The sequence below is a fragment of the Nicotiana tabacum genome, chromosome 14 (genome assembly GCF_000715075.1).
Source record: "Nicotiana tabacum cultivar K326 chromosome 14, ASM71507v2, whole genome shotgun sequence".
Taxonomy (NCBI): Eukaryota; Viridiplantae; Streptophyta; class Magnoliopsida; order Solanales; family Solanaceae; genus Nicotiana; species Nicotiana tabacum.
Window position 1 is genome coordinate 23170850 of NC_134093.1, and position 21406 is coordinate 23192255.

Here is a 21406-nt window from a genome sequence, read left to right on the forward strand (position 1 = left end):
TCACATGGAGACATTTTTACCGCAGACAAAGAGCTTGGTATATATAAAAGGGCAAGGAGTGAGCCCATTATTTACTGAGTATCGATCGTGCACCAGCTAGCTAGCCCTCTAAAATTTCTCAGTTATTAAAAAAGCCAAAATTGGAGAATAGTTTGATACTGCTTAATCTTTCTTAAAGAGTCACATGTATAATAGTATACTTTTAAGAGGTTTCCCAAATTAGATAGAATTAGAATTCCATACCTCAGACTAGTGCCATATGAGTCTAGCTCAGACATTATCACCTAGTGAAGTGAGATTATCTTGAATTTCAAAGGGGACAACTGCATGGATGGGGTAGCTCAGGGGTCAAAGCACCATGAATGAATGGAAATTTCCTAAATCCTTTTCATCCACATATTCCCCTCCTCAGAAGTCAAAATATTTCTAACATTTGTTCATAATATCTCATATAACAGCTTGCCTTGCCAAAAATAGAAAATTGGAAAATAGAAACAATGATTCATTTTATCCATCTAGTCTAGCTACCTATCAGAAAATCTATATGAATCATTTCCATGTTAGCATCCTAGATTTTTCTCCTGTCTCATTCTTCTTTATTAGATTCCTGTACAGTATCTATAAACTGAAGTTTACATTTCTCTCTCTTTTCTTATAAAATTTGGGGGGGGGGGGGGGGATGAAGGTAACTGTGGGAGGAAGAAGGTTGTTTATAAGTTCAGAAAAGTGGTCCATGGTTGTCTCCTTGGTGACAAATTTTATTTGAACTTACTTGGATTTTCAATCAGATCCAACATGACTTAAATTTCCCATTTCACAATGAAGAAGAACATAAAAAATCTACTGACAGAAAAGATTTAACAAAAGGAAGAAAATCCAAAGCAGCAGTACATATATAGACAACCCATATGAGTTCCCATGCTGTTGAATCAAGCATGCAGCAAACCTTTATCTAGTGTCCCATCTAGAATTGCTTCACCACCACATACAAAAGTCTTGCAATAAGAAATATAAAAATAAGTCAGTTTCAAACCTTATTGAACTTAAAACACACAGTTCATGTTCCTCAACTTGCTCCATGCAAAGTGTTTGAATTTAACACATGACACTGAAGCTACAGTTGTTATTATGTCATTTTGCAGTGGAATTTACTTAGGTTTTTCTAACCTTGCAACATATTATTGAACATCGCTCTTACCGAGAGAGGAATACACATGGCCTGGTCACAAACTATATCCATGAGAAAGCCCATTCCTTCATGCTTTGATCTATCATGCAATCACTTTGCAAGTGTTCACTTGAGTTGGATGGTGGGCACTGGCCTTGTATCTTACTGCTGCATGTCCTACCTGAAGATTGTGTATCCTGTGATTGTATAAGTTAAAATATGTAAAGCTTATATAGGTGTTACATAAAAACGTGAGATAACAGGTTACGAGCTTTCAAGGTGAGACCTGCAGGTAGTGCAGCTAAGACTCAGTAAAGAACTTCAAAAAAATCAAAATGTTTAAATTACACTGATTAGTACTCCTAACACTTAGTGATTTCTTTTCCATCCTAACTTCCAAAAATTCATGTCTTTGTATCCACCTCTAAGGTTGCGCCCTAACACTGATGTTTGCATCTCTGTTATAAATCCTCATGCAAATAAGTGTGGATTAACTTGTGTGACAAAATTCCTTGTTACTTTCCTTGATTACTTTCTGTGTAAAAATCATGAACTTAAAAATCCACTTAAGAAGTCCATTGAACAATGCCTATGAACATTCATGCCGGGATAAGGAGCTCCGAGAAATCCAAACTATCAAGCATTTATCATAAACCAAAAATTTAGCTTTCACCATCTTTTAACTCTTAGAGCAAAGAAAGTCATGTACCTGGATAAGAAACTTCCCCTCCATTTGAATTCATAGTCCACCAGTCAGCTTTCATTATCTTTGACTAATACTTTTAACCATTTCTACAATATTTTTGAAAAAATGAATTTCCATATCATTATACTTTGGACATGGTTTGAAAAGATGAAAGTTTTATTTTCGAAAACTACAAATCATCTTCAGATTTCGTTCTGGTGAGAGGTCGAATTGACTCCTGATAAGCAAATTAATACATTCAGTTTGACCCAGAAAACAAATACAAAGATATTTTAAGCCAAACCAAATCAAATGAGATGTTATGGAATCACTATCAAAAGCATTATCCTCGAGCATCTGAAACTATATGAAGAAGTTTGTTTACCAATAGTCAACATAGTTAATTATTATAAAAGAAATTGCTTTTTCTCTATCAAAATGCGTTAATTCAAATGCATGTTCAGTTTGACACGTAAAAATTGGACTACCTCGAACTTCTATAGACTGGACGCATCTCTACTTTAGATAATACATGCAGTTATTCTTTTAAAAATTGACGCTATTTACGTACATGAGAAGTTGCTATCACCAAAGGTTCATCGTCAAATTATTCACTTGCTGGAAAGCATTTGATCAATTTCTCCACTCTGATTGTACATGCTAACAATTTTCTTTGCATATGCTGGCATGTGTCTGTCAGCTCTGCCTTTCACAAAAATCACAGTAGTTAGAGAAGAACATGAGTTTATCGCTCATACTGGAATAAACATTAATTCTCTACAAACCTTTCCTTTCCCCACTTGCGGACTACATGTAAATAATTTCTGATTGTGTGGTAATCTAGTGAGTAACGTGCAAATTCTAGACCCTTCGGTCCGACCTGAACCCAGAGAACCAAGTTTAGCACAGGAAATTTATGATCATTTCTTTTTGAGAAGGAATTTATTATCATTTCTGAAATTAACAAGTATATGAACAAAAAATTCTTACTATGTTGAGAAAAAATGCAATTAAATTTCCAACAAACTTTGGAGCAGGTTGAGCAGGACCTCTTCCTGGAAATTCAGAAAGTTTTGCATGAGTCTTGTATCATGGAGGAAGGTTCAAACATCATAGAGAAAAATATTTACTTCAAGATCATAACAGAAAAAGATTTACTTCTCAGGATTCTACCTTGAGCATACCAACCATGAGTATTATAACAAATAATTGAAACTGTAAGCAAATAAAACAGCCAAATCCACTTGACTTTTAATGATCAAAACAAATTAAGGTGAACTATTAGGCCAGCATAAATAGTCAATGAGATGTGCCACATACTATAGAAGTAAATGAAGTAGTGTTTTGCTATGCCTGTATATACAACATAACAGATATACTATGAGTAATATCAAACTAATTTGAGAGTCAACTATGATTAGTCTCTCTCCCATCCAGAAAAATCTGATTAGATAAACAATGTCGAAATAGCTAAACATAAAGAGGAGTGTTTGTAAAGGACCAGAATCAGCAAATAATAGACTAAGAAATTTAAAAATTAAGGATGGTCAAAGCGTAGTAATAAATTCATTAAAGGCTGCATAGCTTGAACAAGCAAAAATTAGAAAATGAGACACGACATAAGAAAGGATTGAAGTTTCATAAACCCCTACAGTTCCCATTTTTCTACAACATCGAGGTGATAAAGATGGGATAAAAATTCAGATAGTTGATTAAAGTATGTGCCTCGCAAGATGGACCCACCAAGAACAGTAATAACCCGAGAGCAGATATCAAATTCTGAACCAGCATGGGTACACAGAGAGTCTGCTTAGTAACTACTTATGATGACTATATTTCACAAGATAACCACATACCAAATTTTGCTTCATCATCTGCCTTTACGGTTTCTACGACAAATGGACGCCGGTTACCCTGAAATAAGATACATGCCTTAACATAGTTATATTATACAAGAAAGAGTTTAAGGGCAACGTTACGAGATGGAGCATCATGTATTACACTACTTATCGTTGGAGTAATTTCCAAAAGGTTCTCGACAAGGCTTAGCATTTCTCTACCACGTTCATTTCTGCATTTGGAATATGCAAAGGTATCTCTTTAAAAAGCTTATTCCATGGTAAAGCAAACAACATGCCCTTTGTACCCAGTCAAAGGATTAAAACATTTGGCATTACTTCACCTGACCGTAACATATTGTGGATGCTGCATCATGTTGATTCCACTATATTTTGGTACACCCATGTATCCCACCACCAAATCCTGAAATTTCCTTGAATGTAAGACTAACAGGATATCAAGTTTTGCTTTTATTCAGAAGAAATAATCTGCCTCGGTAACATCTGGAGCACCACCATAATGGAGCAGGACAGCGACAGGTAAATCTTTTAGGAGCAAAAAGTACTTAATTGCAATGGATAATAAATGTAGCATCAAACGTTTACGAAATTTTTTTTTTTTTTTTTTAATAAGATACGTTTACTGAAAAATCTTTGTGAAAACCTTAAAGAGCAAACATATGAACTGGACCACCATGCATTAATCCAGGACCCAAAGGACTTGACCACAAAATTCCTTCTGGACGTGAACCATGGAATTTCATCTCTAGATATGTCACAAGCTTTCACTTAAGAAAAAGTTGGAACAAATTAGTAGCCAGGTGCAGCTCTAAAACCCAAATTTCTGAGTTTGACAATGATCGAGACTACTTCTGCAAAACCTTTTTCCCCCTCAGGGAACTACTCACTGGAAAAGCTTCTTTTTGTGAGAAAATAAGAGGAGACATATTCAAGTTTGACAATTTGATGACTGCAATACACACCTATCTATAAGATCAAACATATTACTCATTTGTTAAAGCAGGATAATCTGACTTACGAACTTAACACATCTAACATTTTAACTTTTTCATACACCACCAGTAACACTTAAGATTCTAACATACCCCCTTAAACCCATTTAGCGGAGACCAATTCGGGTTTGCCATTTTTGAAATACAGAAATGTCGAAAAGATATTATAGATGTCAAACACAAGACACATATGATATTTGTCCAATGTGAATTCTTAAAAACTTAACACTTATAACATTCTAACTCTAATATTCTAATACTGAACATTTAAAATTCTATCAATTTTGAAGACTGATCAAAGCGGCAGATACAGTACTCTTTTCATTGCTCTATGGAAATCTAATGTATGCGCATGCACTGTGGCGCATGCAGCTCGCCTATGTTTCTGTTATCAGTACTCTTTGTAAAAAGTGTATTATACAATATATCAGGACCTTTGGTTATGAACAGAAAACTCACCGCCAAGCCATTTGTGTAATCAAAACAGCTGTAATACAGAAAAAAGAATACTTTACAAGTCAGCACGAGTTAATACTCCGAAGAAGTAGATATAACAATGCAATATATGATACATGAGAATACAGGACATTAACCTTGTATAGAATGTTCTTTCAGACTTCTACACCTAGAGAGCATCATTACTTTAAGGACATCTGTTAGACAGCTGAAACCCATATTCATATTGTTTAATTGTTTGATTTCTTTCTTTCAATTGATAGTGTTTACTGATCTTGACTTAACTTAACTGCTCAAGTAAAAGGTGACGATTGACTAGTGAAAACTAGAGATCATGTAGAAAGTATAACTCCATCACACTACCTTGTGCACATAAAAACATGCTTATCAACTTGCTCCCTAGTTGTTATACTCCAATACTGAAGGAATTTTGCCAAATAAAATGCTAATTGGAATAAGTATACATAATAATATTGAAAGACTGTCAGCAAATCAAGAATAAGCAATTGAAATACCTGTAACAAGATGGTGCAATAACATCAACTAACTCATTTGCTGGTAAACAGAAATAGGGAACCTGCTTTAGTAAAATATAAATCTGAATAAACATCATTAAGACAAAACAGAAGATATGAAAAAGTAGATACTGTTTTACCTCTTCAATATGACCATCTAAATGCTTCAGATGGACCTGTTGAATGTAGAGCATAGGCAGGTATGTTAAACTGATTAGAACACCATCATACATAATTCAGTAGTATATCCTTTAGATGATAATTAATTAGAAACCTAAAATATGGTTATATAGGATTAACTGTCAAAATATTTTCGTCTAAGAGGATAACGAGACACATATGAGCTCAGTGTTTTCTTCCTCATTTGGAAGTTCCTACTTATAGGCAAATTGATGCAACATAGAACAGTACACCCTCTGTCAACTTTTATGTTAAGATATTATTTCAACTTGTGTATTAAATAAGTAGTAGTGGAAGAAAATACTAAAATAGTAGTTAAAGAAGTTAGTTTGACATAGAACAATCAAATCAAACCTTAAAATTTGGATTAGTTTAAAAGACTTGTATTCTAGAAACTTGTGAAAGTTGTATAAAGTAATATTATTAGTAAAATGGTCTCAAACATTTTGATACATGCCAGATAACGAGACTGGCATACAAATTAATTGGGATGGAGAGTATGATACCGAAATGCATCTTCAAGAGTGAATTGACTCACCAGCCAAATATAACCATATTCTAGACAGAGCACACTAGTCATCAGGTTAACAAAGGTTTTTTAGCCAAGTTTGAGAATACAACATTCAGAAAACAGATAGCCATGACAAGTACATGAGAATATAGAAGTTGGTTCCCTTGTGCTTATACTTGAATGTATAGAATTGCAAGATCACAGAGGTGATGCATAGGTTGTCTCACAAAGAAGGTGGGCTTGTCATGAAAGAGTAGCATGAGCACACCCCTTTTTCATATGAAAGTACTATAACAGGAGCACACCTTGTAGTCTTGCATAAACTCATAGTGAAGAACTGTTTCAGGTTCACTGCTAGCGGCCTTCAGAAACTTATCTAAGCCTTCTCGTTTTCCATTATCCACTGTCAAGAAACTACTGTCAGTAATTTCGGCTAAAATATCTAGGGGGGGAAGGAGTTTTTAATAAAAAGCAATTTGTAGAGAATCCCACCAAATATATGTCTTTCTTTCCCTCCCTGCTTCTGTGGTGGACAAACTGGAGAATTTCAGTGGAATCTTTGTGAAGAAATATCATCTGATTAATTTGAGGGTATTTACTCCTTCACAAAAATTGGGGAACTAGGCCTCTGAGACATAATGGTGTTCAGCAAGGCCCTATTAGGTGAATGGCTACTGAGATTTGGTGTAGAGGAACAGGCTTCATTGAGGAAGGTTTATTGTAGACAAATATGCGGTTCAAAAGGCTGTTGGATGGTTGAAACAGGGACAAGACCTTATGGAACATCTCTTTGAGAAGCATCATGTAGATATAGGAGGATAGAGCAAGAGTTGGCTTTACAGAAACAGAGACCGTATGGAGATAATCTCTTATGTGACACTTTCAGCATTATCCACAAAACATCATATCAGCAGAAGTCTAATATTTATGAAGTGTGCAGGTAACAGGAAGGAGAACCATTTTGGACTCGAAGTCAAACGAAGCTTGCAATATCGGGAGAGTTGAGGAACTCTATCAGTTACTTGATGAATTATAGAGGCACAAGATCTCAGTCACAACTCAAATATTTCTATCACAGACTACTTAGGACAGACAATGTTCTCTTTCCTCATATCTCTATACGGATATGCATGGCACTGTGGAACTTCCGTTTTTGGCATAGAGAGCTGCATGCGCTATCCTAATAGAGGTTTCAACTACTATAGTATATCATCGTTAGGCCAATAGGCACTCTTTCTGAATTATATATCAAACTTTTTGTTATTTAGCAAAAATAAATAGGTCAAATCTTTGTCCAAACATACTTGATTGCTACCTTCATCAAAATCTCAGACAGTTGGTAGAATACTCGACATAATCAAAGATGTGAGAAAGAATTTATGAATGCATCTGATTACTTACCACAGTTAGTGCCTAGAACATATAGCTTTTCCAGATTCAAATATTGCTCCACTGATCTTAAAGCTGCAAGTTACAAAATTGCTCTGCTTGTGATATAGATATAATGATAAGCGATAATCTTAAAGCAGAAACAAAGAGATCATAATAACATGAATACCTTGCACTTGGCAGCCAACACCGCAGAACAGAAGTCGCTTTACACCAGCTGCCTGTTTTGTGGAAGAAGATTGCTTACATCAAATTATACTGTAAACTTGCACTACAGTTCTCAGTGAAAACCAGAGTCCCTTTAAACCAATTTTTAATGCAATAAAGCATGCACAACTAGAAGGTGTGTAACTGTATGGATTTCATTGTTATGACAAGAAGATAACTAGAAGCTCAGTATATGAAAAAAAAGAATTTCAAGAGTAAATATGAGATCTAATGACAAGAACAAAAAAGAGAGCACCAGAAAAGAAAGATCTCAGGAAAAATTGTCAGATTTGAATGCCATGATTTCTTTTGTACTTGCTCTCTCAGCAAATCAATCTGTACGCAGCTACTAACTTAAATCTATCAAATTCCTCATTGTTTGTACACAAGTAGACCATCAGATATGACCTGACTGAAGCAGGGATAAATGAAAAGAAGCCAAAAACCATCCAAAAAGGTGCTATAATTAAATGAGAGAGAGAGAAGCCCAGAGCGATAGAACAATAGGATAGAGCGGCTGTGCAAACGGGCTCACCAGAGTTTGGCTTTGATACTGTTTGAAAGAACCTGAGCATCCAACCCAAAATCTTAAGGCAATGGTTGGAGTAGCCCAGGATTATTTAAATCCCTTTGGAAACCCTTACACAACCCATGAGAGACAAGTGTAGCATTCTCTCATAATTCCTTCCAACCCCCCCCCCCTTCAGGATAAAGAATGGAGGAACCAGGAAGTCCACAAGCTGATCAGTATGCTTCCACTTGTAACGGAACCTGCCTCGGACCCAAGAAAGGGAATGGACCACGGTTTATACCTCTCTTCAAAGCATAACAGCTGATTCTTGCTTGCTTAGGAAGATCCGTGTTTAAAAGATTGCAGAAGTATTTCATTGGACATTGCAAAGGTATTCCATTGGAGGATTAAGAATAAAGGGCATTCTAAAAGTATAACACTTTTTAACCTTGATGGATTTCGTAGTAGTGAATCCTTTCTCACGAAGTATTGGACATTTACATCATTTCCTTCCACATTTCATGAAGTGGTCATGCTAGAGACATAAACAACCATTGATATTGAAATCTTGTCAGAACACAAACTCTTAGAAGAAATTTTGCTGAGCAGACATAACTTTTATAAAGATTTTTCTGTATAAATCACCATAAGAACAAAATTGGAAGTACCCTTCTTATACAACCATGTAGTAACACAGAGACAAACATACATAGGAACTAAAATACAGATAGTTGAAGTAAAGTAGATTCATAAATGAGAAATTACATCTTTTAAAAGAGATAACAAAATAATAAAAATTGAGAAATTACACAAGGGAGAAGGCACAGGCAACAGAAACACTATTTTGTACGTTAATGGTAAAATGGGAGAGGAGAAACATAAGAAATAGTCTGAGTCCTACGACAACCACAAAATTCATGGCCGTTCTAAATTCTTTTCAGTAATTTGGCATTTTGCCATGTCTTGAAAAAAAAAAAAAAACTGTCCAAAAAAGGCACCAGAAAGGATTCAACAGAAACTACTCTTTATAGCATCTAGCAGAGACAATACCGTTCTCTGGCTTCACCTTTTAAGAGATTCTAAATCAGGGTTAACCACCTTCTATACAAAGAGTAGATGCCATTACCTAAAGTAGCTCCTAACTAGACTGATTCTACTGTGGGTGATTACTCAATGTGCGATAAAGCTTGGCATGTAGGAGGACTAAAGAAAGAGCAGCTAGTTCGCAAAGGAAAGGGAGGAAGCAATTGAGGAAAAGCAGCCGGACAGTGTCAAAAGGAAGTTAACTGAAGAACCTACGATCTGTCCCAGAGGAAAGAGAGGACATATTTGGGGACAAGCAAGATGACATTGCCAGGAAAAGGAATTCAGCTCGAACCAAAATATAAAAAAATAAATCAAAAATCAAAATAACTGCTCTTAATGAAATCTCCAATTGGGGTACATTACAAAGCATAGTTACACGAGTTTCACTGACCTACCCAGAGATATGACATCTTAATGAAATCTCCAATTACAGGAAAATTACAAAGCATAGCTACACAAGTTTCATTGACCTACTGAAGAGAGATATGACATCTTCAATCTGGACAACATGCTCCATTCAGAAATTTAATACAGCGATGCCAAATAAATGCATTGATGATGATAATAAACAAGCAAATAATTCTGATGCTAATGGAAGTGAAAGAAGAAACCTCAACTAAGGCGAGAGTATTTAGATTAGGAGACAGTGTTGGCTTGACACCTTTAGCTGCTATAACTTCCTCTGGAGTCCTTTTGAAAACATAAAGCAGTGAGGAGGATGGAAATGGGTAAATATATCAATATGTCAACATGAATATAAATACCACAGAAATTTATTCACAAACCTTGCCAGGACAGGTCGGGGAGTAAATCGATCTTCTGGATCACTAAAACAATGTAAAGAAGAAGGTAAGAGTCCATAAATTGTTGGATATAATTGGGAAGAAAAAAGGAAAATACGTGAAAGTAGCAATTTGCAGAAGAATGAACAGGATCAAGTTCTATACTTTGGTGTATTAATTATTTTATAAGAATAAAAACCCTCAATGCCATGCATATTATACTACTTTCTGTTTTAAGATGTTACGTAAAGCTTAAAACGAAAATCATGATTTCCACCAAGACAATTCTTCACTTTTATGCGTACTGAAATATGCGAGGTTTTCTAGATCATTATTACTAAGGGCAACTATGGAATAACTAACCAGAATTTCAAATGCACAAGTATTACAATGAAAGTAACCAGGAGGGAGAACCAAAATTCTTTTTAACCAAGTTGGATGCAGACCGTACCTCTGAACACAAACAACAGCCTCCACCATCCCAGCTTTTAGCATCTCCACTGCAATAGTTGTCACTATCCCCGTCCATTGAGCTCCTGAAAGCCAGAATGAAAAGATGGAATAAAAATTGCAGATGTTTGATAAGAAATTGGCATGCAGTAACAACTCACTCAAAAACAAATCTATATATCTCCCGGAAAACTAACTAATTTGTTAAATTCAGTAGAAGAGCACAAGAAGACAAACAATTGTACATATGAAATGGAATACTATTTACCAGATCCAAAGTTGTACCTTCCACAGGCTGCGTTTTACGAGCATACAACAGATTCTCATACACTCCCATATAAATCTCATCCAACGAATCTTCTTTCCGTCCTCGTCCGTGGACAATAGGCTCCAAAGCCTGAAACAGAAGATAAGAAACAGTCAACATTATCTGGTTATTTTGAACTATCATATAACTTTGACTAAAAGAGCAGATTCCACATAGCATAGCAGGTCTGTGTTGATAGCGCATTCCTAGGAGATAGTACTCGGAGCTAGCACCAGACTTTATTAGTAAGTAGTCCCATCAATCTTTATCATAGAAGAGCAAATATGCACTATGTATCACCCTCCTCCACCAGTCAAACTAAAAACAGGACAAAATTTCAACCTTTAACAAGTTCCTTTGGACAAAGTTCCCCTTATGAATCTCCACGAGGACAAAAGAAGAAAAAGTAAAACGAACTTGTGCGAAATTGGGCAAGATACCTCTTGAAATGTCACAAGATAATAATATACCTGTAAACTATGTTAGGCTGTATGATATTATTAAACCTAAAAATAAAGGACAAGAACTAACAGAGTAGAGGACAGCTCATTCGCGTAAGATGCAGACCCCGACGGAGAGCTTGATGAAGGTCTATGATTGCTTCTCCATTCCCCTATGATGTGTCCTTTTTGACTTAAAACCGTTCTGCGGCTCAGTGTAAGTGTATAACATTATCCAACCTATTTATCTCAGTACGGCGAGATTATGTTAACATGATTCAAAATGCAACACATTTGCTCACAAGCCAGCTCTTATAGCAATATAATAATGCTTAATACTTCATTTATTCCAATATCTTGTCAATAATCAAAAGCAGAATAGCAGGTCACACCTTTTACTAAAGCAAGTGAAACAGAAAAATAAAAGACGAGCATGCTTATGCAAGAATTAGTTGGGGCGAGAACAGGAGAACCCATCAAGTTCTAGTACAAAACTTTTCATAGGACTGAAGTGTTAAAATCTCTTATGATCCCGACAAAAGGGGTTTTAATGAAAATAGTGTGGCCAAAGAAAGATAAATTCAATTTCACACAAGCTAATAGTGGATGGTAACAGAAAGCAAGGACCACTATGATCTCTGCACTCTAATTTTATCTGGCCAACTTTTTTTATGACTTCCACAACACACTGCAATAACAATGCCAAGTCTTGTTGCATGCATAGCACATAATACATATTCATGACATGTGAAACATACAAATGAGACAGCAATAGGTAGGAAGCAAAAACAAACGAAAATTCACAGGGAAAATCTGCATGTCACAGTGAAAGCATGCCATAATCAAACTTCAGTGAGTTATTTGACCAACTTACGGAGCGAAAAACCAGGAATAAACAATCAGAACTGCAACTAAAGCTAGCAGTACCATGACTAGTACAAAAGCAGAGAAAGACTCACTTCAATTCTAGACATGCCATCCCCCAAGAAAGCACATGCATTCTTGACATGGGCAATGTAGTAAGAGTCGCATAAACCACATTGGCTGCAAACCAGAAAATATTATACTACCATCAGAAAGTTATATAAAACCTACAGCTAGTCCTGGTACCACTAAAACGAAATACGATTATTAAGAAAATGTCACAAAAATGGCAAGCAATTAACTTTAATAAGTATGAAGATGACTGGTGAAACAACATACCGAAATTATAACCTCCAAAACGTCGAATTACTAGTATGTAATAGGGGTTAATGTACAACATTCATGTGACATCAGCAATAGCATTACATTAACATATTCCTAACAAACTTAACATATAACACATTCAAACTTTTCTTCTTCCTATTTATATAAAATTAACCCCAAAGTACTTTTCAAGTTTTAACACCAGAAATATTCCAAAATATGATAGAGGAATACTATAAGGCTTTTCTAAGACCCAACGAAATACTCCCTCCATTTCCAATTGAATATTTCACATTCTGTTTTCACTTCATGCCAAATAATGTCCAATATCCGTATATTTATTTCTATAAATGCTTCACATTTACTATGAAATTTATGAAAATTGACCCATCATAGTTTCCTCAAAAGAAAACTTGTCAAACACATAATAATTCAAAAAAGAAATAACAACACGAGACCCTCTTTTTATCTTCTCGTTACAACATTTTCACTCTTCTAACCTACAAAAAATCAAAAAATCAAAAATCAAAAATCCGATTAAAAATAAATACTTAATTAATTTTATTTTTCAACTCTTTTCTAAAAATACCCAACAAACTCATTCAATTATTCTCCCTTTTTAATACTCCCATAATCACAATTTGTATGATCATACACTTTTCCTTTTAGTCTTTCTAAGAATAACACATTTCTATATTCACAAATAATTTAACTTTAAAATTTTTGATTTATAACCGCACAAATGTATATCACTTGTTTTAAACCATAATTTTCAGAAGTCTTTATTTCTTTTTTAAACACCGTACCCGGTCAAATAAGGTCAACATAAGATGAGATAAATGGAGTAATAGATACTAATTCAGAGGTAAAGCTAATATTTGTTGAGGTTTTATTTTAAGATGTAATATTCTTAAAATGAGGGTGAATGGGAAATGGAGGGAAAATGAAATTTTGAGTAAAATTTTAAGTTTCCCCCTCTTAACAATAAGACATTGTCCCATATTGGAAGTGGAAGACATTTTTGGTGGGTATATATATGATTGCTCTTCTTGTAGCTCTTAAAGAGTTAAGAAGAAAGCAAGCCTCGCGCCGTCGTCGTCGCTCGCTCGCTCGGCTCGGCTTCGGCTACGGCTACGGCTACGGCTACGGCTACGGCTACGGATACGGATTTGGATTTGGATTTGGTCAAATGATCGATTGATTGATTAATTTTTTGGACCAAATTTATTTGTTAATAGTAAATATTAACGTAAGATTATCCGTATTTGTAACGGATATTTTCCAATCCGTGTATTGATAATTGGCAGCCGGATAATGGTCTTCCCACCATGAAGTGCTTGCTCCACACACCATGAAGTGCTTGCTCCACAAACACTTAATGCTTGCTCCACCATGAAGGGTGGACGTTTTGGTCTTGCACTCCTTCTTGGTTGCTATATAAATGAGCAGCAATGTTGAAGGAAGATACAAGAACTCAACATACAATTAGCTATACATTGCATTCCTTCCTCTCAGCATTTCCATTCGATTTTCTGAGTATCTCCTCCTTTGTTCTGCATTGTTTTTAAACTTCAAACAAAGCAACTGTAAGTGTGATTTGCTACCGAACTTTGTGTTCGCCGAAACACTGGGGTTTGAAGTACCGCTACACCAGTGTGTAATTCGTTCTATCCTGGGAGGAAATAATCCATTACCTTGGGTACTAGGAGGGGATTAAATTCCTTAAGGAAACACTGTGAATTCAGTGGGCTCGAATTCATTATTATTGTTTCATTACGTTAACTTATATTTTGCAGAATTAATATTTACAAATACAGGAATATTGACCGGGAATAACAATCTTAAGGAATTTAATATTTATTTCTGTACTTGTGTTATTCTTATTATTCTGCAAACTAAAACCTTTGTGGTTTTGTGTACTCCCGTTTTGGAGAGTAAAGCCTTCGTGGCGTTTTGTTGGATATTAAAATCTACGTGATTTTTACTCCAGTTTGAAAACGTGTATTAAACGTTTGTTTGTGTCATTCTTTTACAGAAAAGATGATGACTGAAAACGAAAACCAAGCTGTTCCGATGGCGACTGCCAACGCAACGACAAGCCGAACACCGGCGTTGGCACCGGCAGAAAAACCCGGAAAATTTTCCGGGATTGATTTCAAACGCTGGCAGCAGAAGATGTTCTTCTACTTAACTACGTTATGTTTACAGAAGTTCATCAAGGAAGATGTTCCTGATCTGCCGGATAAAACTCCAGATAATGAACGCTTTCTCGTGATTGAAGCGTGGAAGCATTCTGATTTTTTATGCAAGAATTATATTCTTAGCGGACTGGATGATAATCTGTATAATGTATACAGTAGCATGGAGACATCCAAAGAATTGTGGAATGCGCTTGAAAAGAAATATAAGACTGAAGATGCCGGGATGAAGAAATTCGTTGCCGCAAAATTTCTGGACTACAAAATGATAGATAGCAAGTCTGTTATTACTCAAGTCCAGGAATTGCAAGTGATTATTCATGATCTACTTGCTGAAGGTCTTGTAATCAACGAAGCATTCCAAGTAGCAGCAATGATTGAGAAGTTGCCTCCGTTGTGGAAGGACTTCAAAAATTATTTGAAACACAAACGAAAGGAAATGTCCCTTGAAGATCTCATTGTTCGGTTGAGAATTGAAGAGGACAATAAAGCTGCTGAAAGGAGAGGCCGTGGAAATTCAACAATAATGGGAGCAAATATTGTTGAAGCTAACAAAAAGAGGAAGAAGGCTTCTGGTCCGAAATACAACCCAAGCAAGAAGCGGTTCAGTGGAAACTGCTACAACTGTGGGAAATCCGGACACAAATCTACGGAGTGTCGTGCTCCGAAGAAAGACAAGAAAAGGGGTCAAGCAAACATGGTAGTAAACCATGATGATGTTGATAACTTGTGTGCCATGCTCTCTGAATGTAACTTGGTGGGAAATCCTAAACTGTGGTGGTTTGATTCAGGAGCCACTCGCCATGTTTGTGGAGTTAGAGAGGCTTTTGCTACCTATGCTCTTGCTGAACCCGGAGAGACAGTTTATATGGGAAATGCTTCAACAGCAAAAGTTGAAGGATATGGGAAGGTATTTCTAAAAATGACTTCTGGCAAGGTCATGACTTTGAACAATGTCCTTCATGTTCCCGAAATGAGAAAGAATTTAGTCTCTACTGGACTTCTTGTTAAGCACGGTTTTAAGTGCGTTTTTGTATCCAACAAGGTTGTAATTAGTAAGAATGGAATATTTGTGGGAAAAGGTTACCTCACCGAGGGCCTTTTCAATCTCAATGTAATGGTTGTTGAAAATAATAATAATATTCCAGCTTCTTCTTACTTACTTGAGTCAAATGATTTATGGCATGTGCGTTTGGGTCATGTCAATTATAAAACCTTGCGGAAAATGATTAACTTGGAAGTACTGCCCAAGTTTGAATGCGAAAAATCAAAATGTCAAATATGTGTGGAATGTAAGTATGTTAAACATCCTTATAAGTCAGTTGAAAGGAATTCGAATCCTTTAGACTTAATTCACACAGATATTTGTGACATGAAGTCAATACCATCTCGCGGTGGAAAGAAGTATTTCATAACTTTTATTGACGATGGTACTCGATATTGCTATGTTTACTTACTGAATAGTAAAGATGAAGCAATAGACGCATTCAGGCAATACAAAAATGAAGTTGAAACGCAACTTAACAAGAAAGTAAAAATGATAAGAAGTGATAGGGGTGGTGAATATGAATCTCCTTTTGAAGAAATATGTTTAGAATATGGAATTATTCATCAAACAACAGCCCCTTACACGCCCCAATCTAATGGGATTGCGGAAAGAAAGAATCGCACATTAAAGGAGATGATGAATGCGTTGTTGATAAGTTCTGGTTTGCCACAGAACTTGTGGGGGAAGCCATTCTTACGGCTAATCGAATATTAAATCGAGTGCCCCATAGCAAAACACAATCCATTCCTTATGAACAATGGAAAGGAAGGAAGCCCAACTTGAATTATTTTAAAGTGTGGGGGTGTTTGGCAAAAGTGCAAGTTCCTAAACCCAAAAGGGTAAAGATAGGACCGAAAACCGTTGATTGTGTTTTCATAGGATATGCGACAAATAGTAAAGCATATCGATTTCTGGTTCATAAATCAGAAAATCCCGAGATTCATAATAATACGGTTATAGAATCAGATAATGCTGAGTTTTTTGAAAATATATATCCGTATAAAAAGGAATGTGAGTCGTTTGGTGAAGGATCTAAACGACCTCGGGAAGAAACAAAAGAAAGTACATGTAATCAGGAGAATCCAAGACATAGTAAACGTCAAAGAACGTCTACTTCATTTGGACCAGATTTTGTGACTTTCTTATTGGAGAATGAGCCTCAAACATTTAAAGAAGCTATGACTTCTTCGGAATCATTGTTTTGGAAAGAGGCAGTCAATAGTGAAATAGAATCCATATTGAACAACCATACCTGGGAATTGGTTGATCTTCCTCCTGGAAATAAACCTTTGGGTTCTAAATGGATTTTTAAGAGAAAAATCAAAGATGATGGCACTATTGATAAATTCAAGGCAAGGCTCGTAGTCAAAGGGTATAGACAACGAGAAGGTCTAGACTACTTTGATACATACTCTCCAGTTACAAGAATTACGTCCATACGGATGTTAGTAGCATTAGCTGCAGTGTATGGTCTTGAAATTCATCAAATGGATGTTAAGACGGCCTTCTTAAATGGAGAGTTGGAGGAAGAAATTTACATGGAACAACCCGAAGGGTTTGTGGTTCCAGGTAAAGAAAAGAAGGTATGTAGACTTGTTAAGTCTCTTTACGGACTAAAACAAGCACCCAAACAATGGCATGCGAAATTTGACCAAACAATGTTGTCAAATGGTTTTAAGATAAATGAATGTGATAAATGCGTGTACATTAAAAATGTTCCAAATCACATAGTCATTGTTTGCCTATATGTGGATGATATGTTGATAATGAGTAATGACATTGCCAACATAAATGCTACTAAGCGTATGTTCAATAGCAAATTTGATATGAAAGACTTGGGAGTTGCTGATTTAATTCTGGGAATTAAGATCAATAAGACTCCTCAAGGTCTGGCATTGTCACAATCTCATTATATTAAGACAGTACTTGAAAAATTCAAGCACTTGGGCTTTAAAGTTGCAAAGACTCCAATTGACGTGAATCTTGCATTAGCAAAGAACAAAGGCCAAAGCATATCACAATTGGATTATGCTCGTGTATTGGGATGCTTAATGTATATCATGAATTGTACACGACCAGACATAGCTTGTGCTATAAGTAAACTGAGTCGATATACGAGCAATCCAGGCCAATCTCATTGGATGGCAATGAAACGAGTTTTGGGATATTTAGAACATACCCAGAACTTTGAATTGCACTACAGTAATTTCCCTGCGGTGATTGAGGGATACTGTGATGCAAATTGGATCACCGGTTCAACTGATTCTAAGTCCACGAGTGGATATGTTTTCACTATTGGTGGAGGAGCGGTATCTTGGAAGTCGTCCAAACAAACATGTATTGCCCGCTCTACAATGGAGGCTGAATTCATAGCCTTAGATAAAGCCGGTGAAGAAGCTGAATGGCTCCGGAATTTCTTGGAAGACATTCCATTTTGGCCCAAACCGTTGACATCAATATGCATACATTGTGATAGTCAAGCGGCAATTGGAAGGGCTGGGAGCGTCATGTATAACGGTAAATCTCGTCATATACGACGAAGACATAAAACCGTTAGGCAATTACTCTCTAGAGGAATTATCACAATTGACTATGTAAAGTCAAGTGATAATGTGTCGGATCCACTTACAAAAGGCCTAACTAGAGAGGTAGTTGAGAAATCATCAAGGGAATGGGGCTATGGCCGAGAACAAGTCATTGTGGCGGTAACTCTACCTAGAAGACTGGAGATCCCAAGATCTAGGTTCAAAGAGATCAAACAAAGTCATTAATGACGGTTCAACATTGTCAAATAAAATTTTAGTCCATTCTCGTGATGAGACAATGTTCAGTACCAAGGATAAAGCATTAAGGCTTTTTAATGATTTCTAAATTTGATACGGGGTATATCAAATAGTGTATCTACAGGATGACACGTTTAGGAATCACCTATTTAAGTGTGAAGTGTGAGCCGCTTCAAGGAGAACTTTGTAAGGCCAGTTCTCTACGCACTTATGAACCAGGCGGTGTTCATGGCTGAAACGAACACAACAATGAGAACCAAAGACGGTTAAGGGTTGATTGTGTGACTTATGGTTGTCTAGGTATACACCAAAGATCGACGGTTCAAAGATATCAAATCTACCGATTGACCGAGTATATCCGACATAAGTTTACTACGGAAAGTTCAAAGGGAAACCTACTTATCCAGATGCAATTAATCCTTGCTTGTAAATCACACAGTTTTTCATGCATACTTCCGTGATATAGCCATTCCCCATTCATGTGGGGGATTGTTGAGGTTTTATTTTAAGATGTAATATTCTTAAAATGAGGGTGAATGGGAAATGGAGGGAAAATGAAATTTTGAGTAAAATTTTAAGTTTCCCCTCTTAACAATAAGACATTGTCCCATATTGGAAGTGGAAGACATTTTTGGTGGGTATATATATGATTGCTCTTCTTGTAGCTCTTAAAGAGTTAAGAAGAAAGCAAGCCTCGCGCCGTCGTCGTCGCTCGCTCGCTCGGCTCGGCTTCGGCTACGGCTACGGATTCGGATTCGGATTCGGATTCGGATTCGGATTTGGATTTGGATTTGGTCAAATGATCGATTGATTGATTAATTTTTTGGACCAAATTTATTTGTTAATAGTAAATATTAACGTAAGATTATCCGTATTTGTAACGGATATTTTCCAATCCGTGTATTGATAATTGGCAGCCGGATAATGGTCTTCCCACCATGAAGTGCTTGCTCCACACACCATGAAGTGCTTGCTCCACAAACACTTAATGCTTGCTCCACCATGAAGGGTGGACGTTTTGGTCTTGCACTCCTTCTTGGTTGCTATATAAATGAGCAGCAATGTTGAAGGAAGATACAAGAACTCAACATACAATTAGCTATACATTGCATTCCTTCCTCTCAGCATTTCCATTCGATTTTCTGAGTATCTCCTCCTTTGTTCTGCATTGTTTTTAAACTTCAAACAAAGCAACTGTAAGTGTGATTTGCTACCGAACTTTGTGTTCGCCGAAACACTGGGGTTTGAAGTACCGCTACACCAGTGTGTAATTCGTTCTATCCTGGGAGGAAATAATCCATTACCTTGGGTACTAGGAGGGGATTAAATTCCTTAAGGAAACACTGTGAATTCAGTGGGCTCGAATTCATTATTATTGTTTCATTACGTTAACTTATATTTTGCAGAATTAATATTTACAAATACAGGAATATTGACCGGGAATAACAATATTTTAATAAACTTAAATTTAGAAGAAAGAATAATGAACCTGCAGTGGTCCTTAGCTGGATAAGTCCCACCAGGAGGAATAGGTCGTGATTTTTTCCTCCAATCTTCTCTAATTTTCACTGCTTTCGATTCTGCAACATAATTCAAATAACAAAATTAATATAATTCAACATTGTCTCTTTTTAAAAAAACGTAGTAGCATAAGCTTGTCATTGTTTTATCTTTTTTTCCTCTTCAGTATACAGTTTACGTATAATTGGAGAGAAGAGAACCTTGTGATGAGGAAGAAACAGTGTAAAAGTTGAAAGGTAAAGAAGAGATGTTTCCAGTGAGCAACGCCATTGCTATTCTACTCTCTTACTGTGAGCTTGGGGAGTGTGTGTATCTGCAGAAGTGTTTTGCGCCACAAATTTATCAAACGTGAATCTTTTAATGGGAAAATCTACAGCCGTGCCTTTAACGATGTCGTGTGGTACTACATTAAGCTTATGTAAAAATATAGTATAATATTTGTATATTTATGTAATTAAAAAATAAAATACTTCCCTTGTTACAATTTGTTTTGATATTGTTGGACTAAATAAAGAGTTTGATATATTTATTATGGTTAATTTATTATTTCCTCCGGACCATAATAAGTGACATTTTGACATTTAACATACCCTTTAAGAAAATACTAACTCCTAAAAAATAGGTATTTTGAGTAAATTATCCTAAATAAAAATTTGTATATTGTTAACTTGACACGCTGGGATATATAAATAAGGGCAGATTTTGAAAAACCAAAGTTAATTCTTTTTTGATTATACAAAAGGTTATTTATTTTGGACCAAAATAAAAAGACTAAAAATCACTTATTATGAACCAGATGGAGTAGTATCTAAGTGGTAACAGAAAAATTAGTAAAATAATGGTTAAGAAGTTAATTTTGGTAAATTCAAAAATAGCCAGATTTACAAGTGGTGATTGAAAAATAGTCACAGTTTCAAAAGTAATTAAAATTTATCCACTTTTCATATAAAGATAAATTTGAACGAAAAGACTGTTCAAAATCCGAAAAATATTCCAGCATAATATACTAGAGTTCTAGTATAATATACTAGTCTAGCATAATGTGCTGGAAGTTCATACATATGTGCTCCAATCTCCAATATATTATGTTGGAACTTTCCGTTATTGGAGTTCCAGCATAATATGTTGGA

The 21406-nt window shown here is 35.9% G+C and overlaps 1 protein-coding gene across 6 annotated transcripts; it reads right to left on the bottom strand.

The window, feature by feature from the left end:
• Positions 1-715: 715 nt before the first annotated feature.
• Positions 716-20636, bottom strand: LOC107815010 (7-hydroxymethyl chlorophyll a reductase, chloroplastic). 6 transcript variants are annotated; one of them, XR_001654673.2, is made up of 22 exons: positions 20477-20636; positions 20245-20335; positions 12498-12582; positions 11077-11188; positions 10793-10877; positions 10345-10386; positions 10171-10249; positions 7925-7976; positions 7768-7830; positions 6672-6769; positions 5816-5851; positions 5676-5737; positions 5164-5191; positions 4036-4115; positions 3855-3924; positions 3710-3767; positions 2844-2908; positions 2639-2733; positions 2425-2555; positions 1878-1960; positions 1199-1365; positions 716-995 (listed from the first exon to the last, which is right to left on the bottom strand). XR_001654673.2 is itself a non-coding variant. In XM_016640515.2 (20 exons), the coding sequence occupies exons 1-19, from the start codon at positions 20544-20546 to the stop codon at positions 2465-2467; spliced, it is 1362 nt and encodes a 453-aa protein (XP_016496001.1). In that variant the 5' UTR covers positions 20547-20636; the 3' UTR covers positions 1012-1365; positions 2425-2464. The 6 variants fall into 6 exon arrangements, 2 of the variants coding, with proteins under 2 accessions (XP_016496001.1, XP_016496003.1); XR_001654675.2 differs by lacking the exon at positions 1878-1960 and having other exon boundaries at positions 1199-1349; XR_001654672.2 differs by lacking the exon at positions 1878-1960.
• Between the last annotated feature and the right edge of the window lie 770 nt (positions 20637-21406).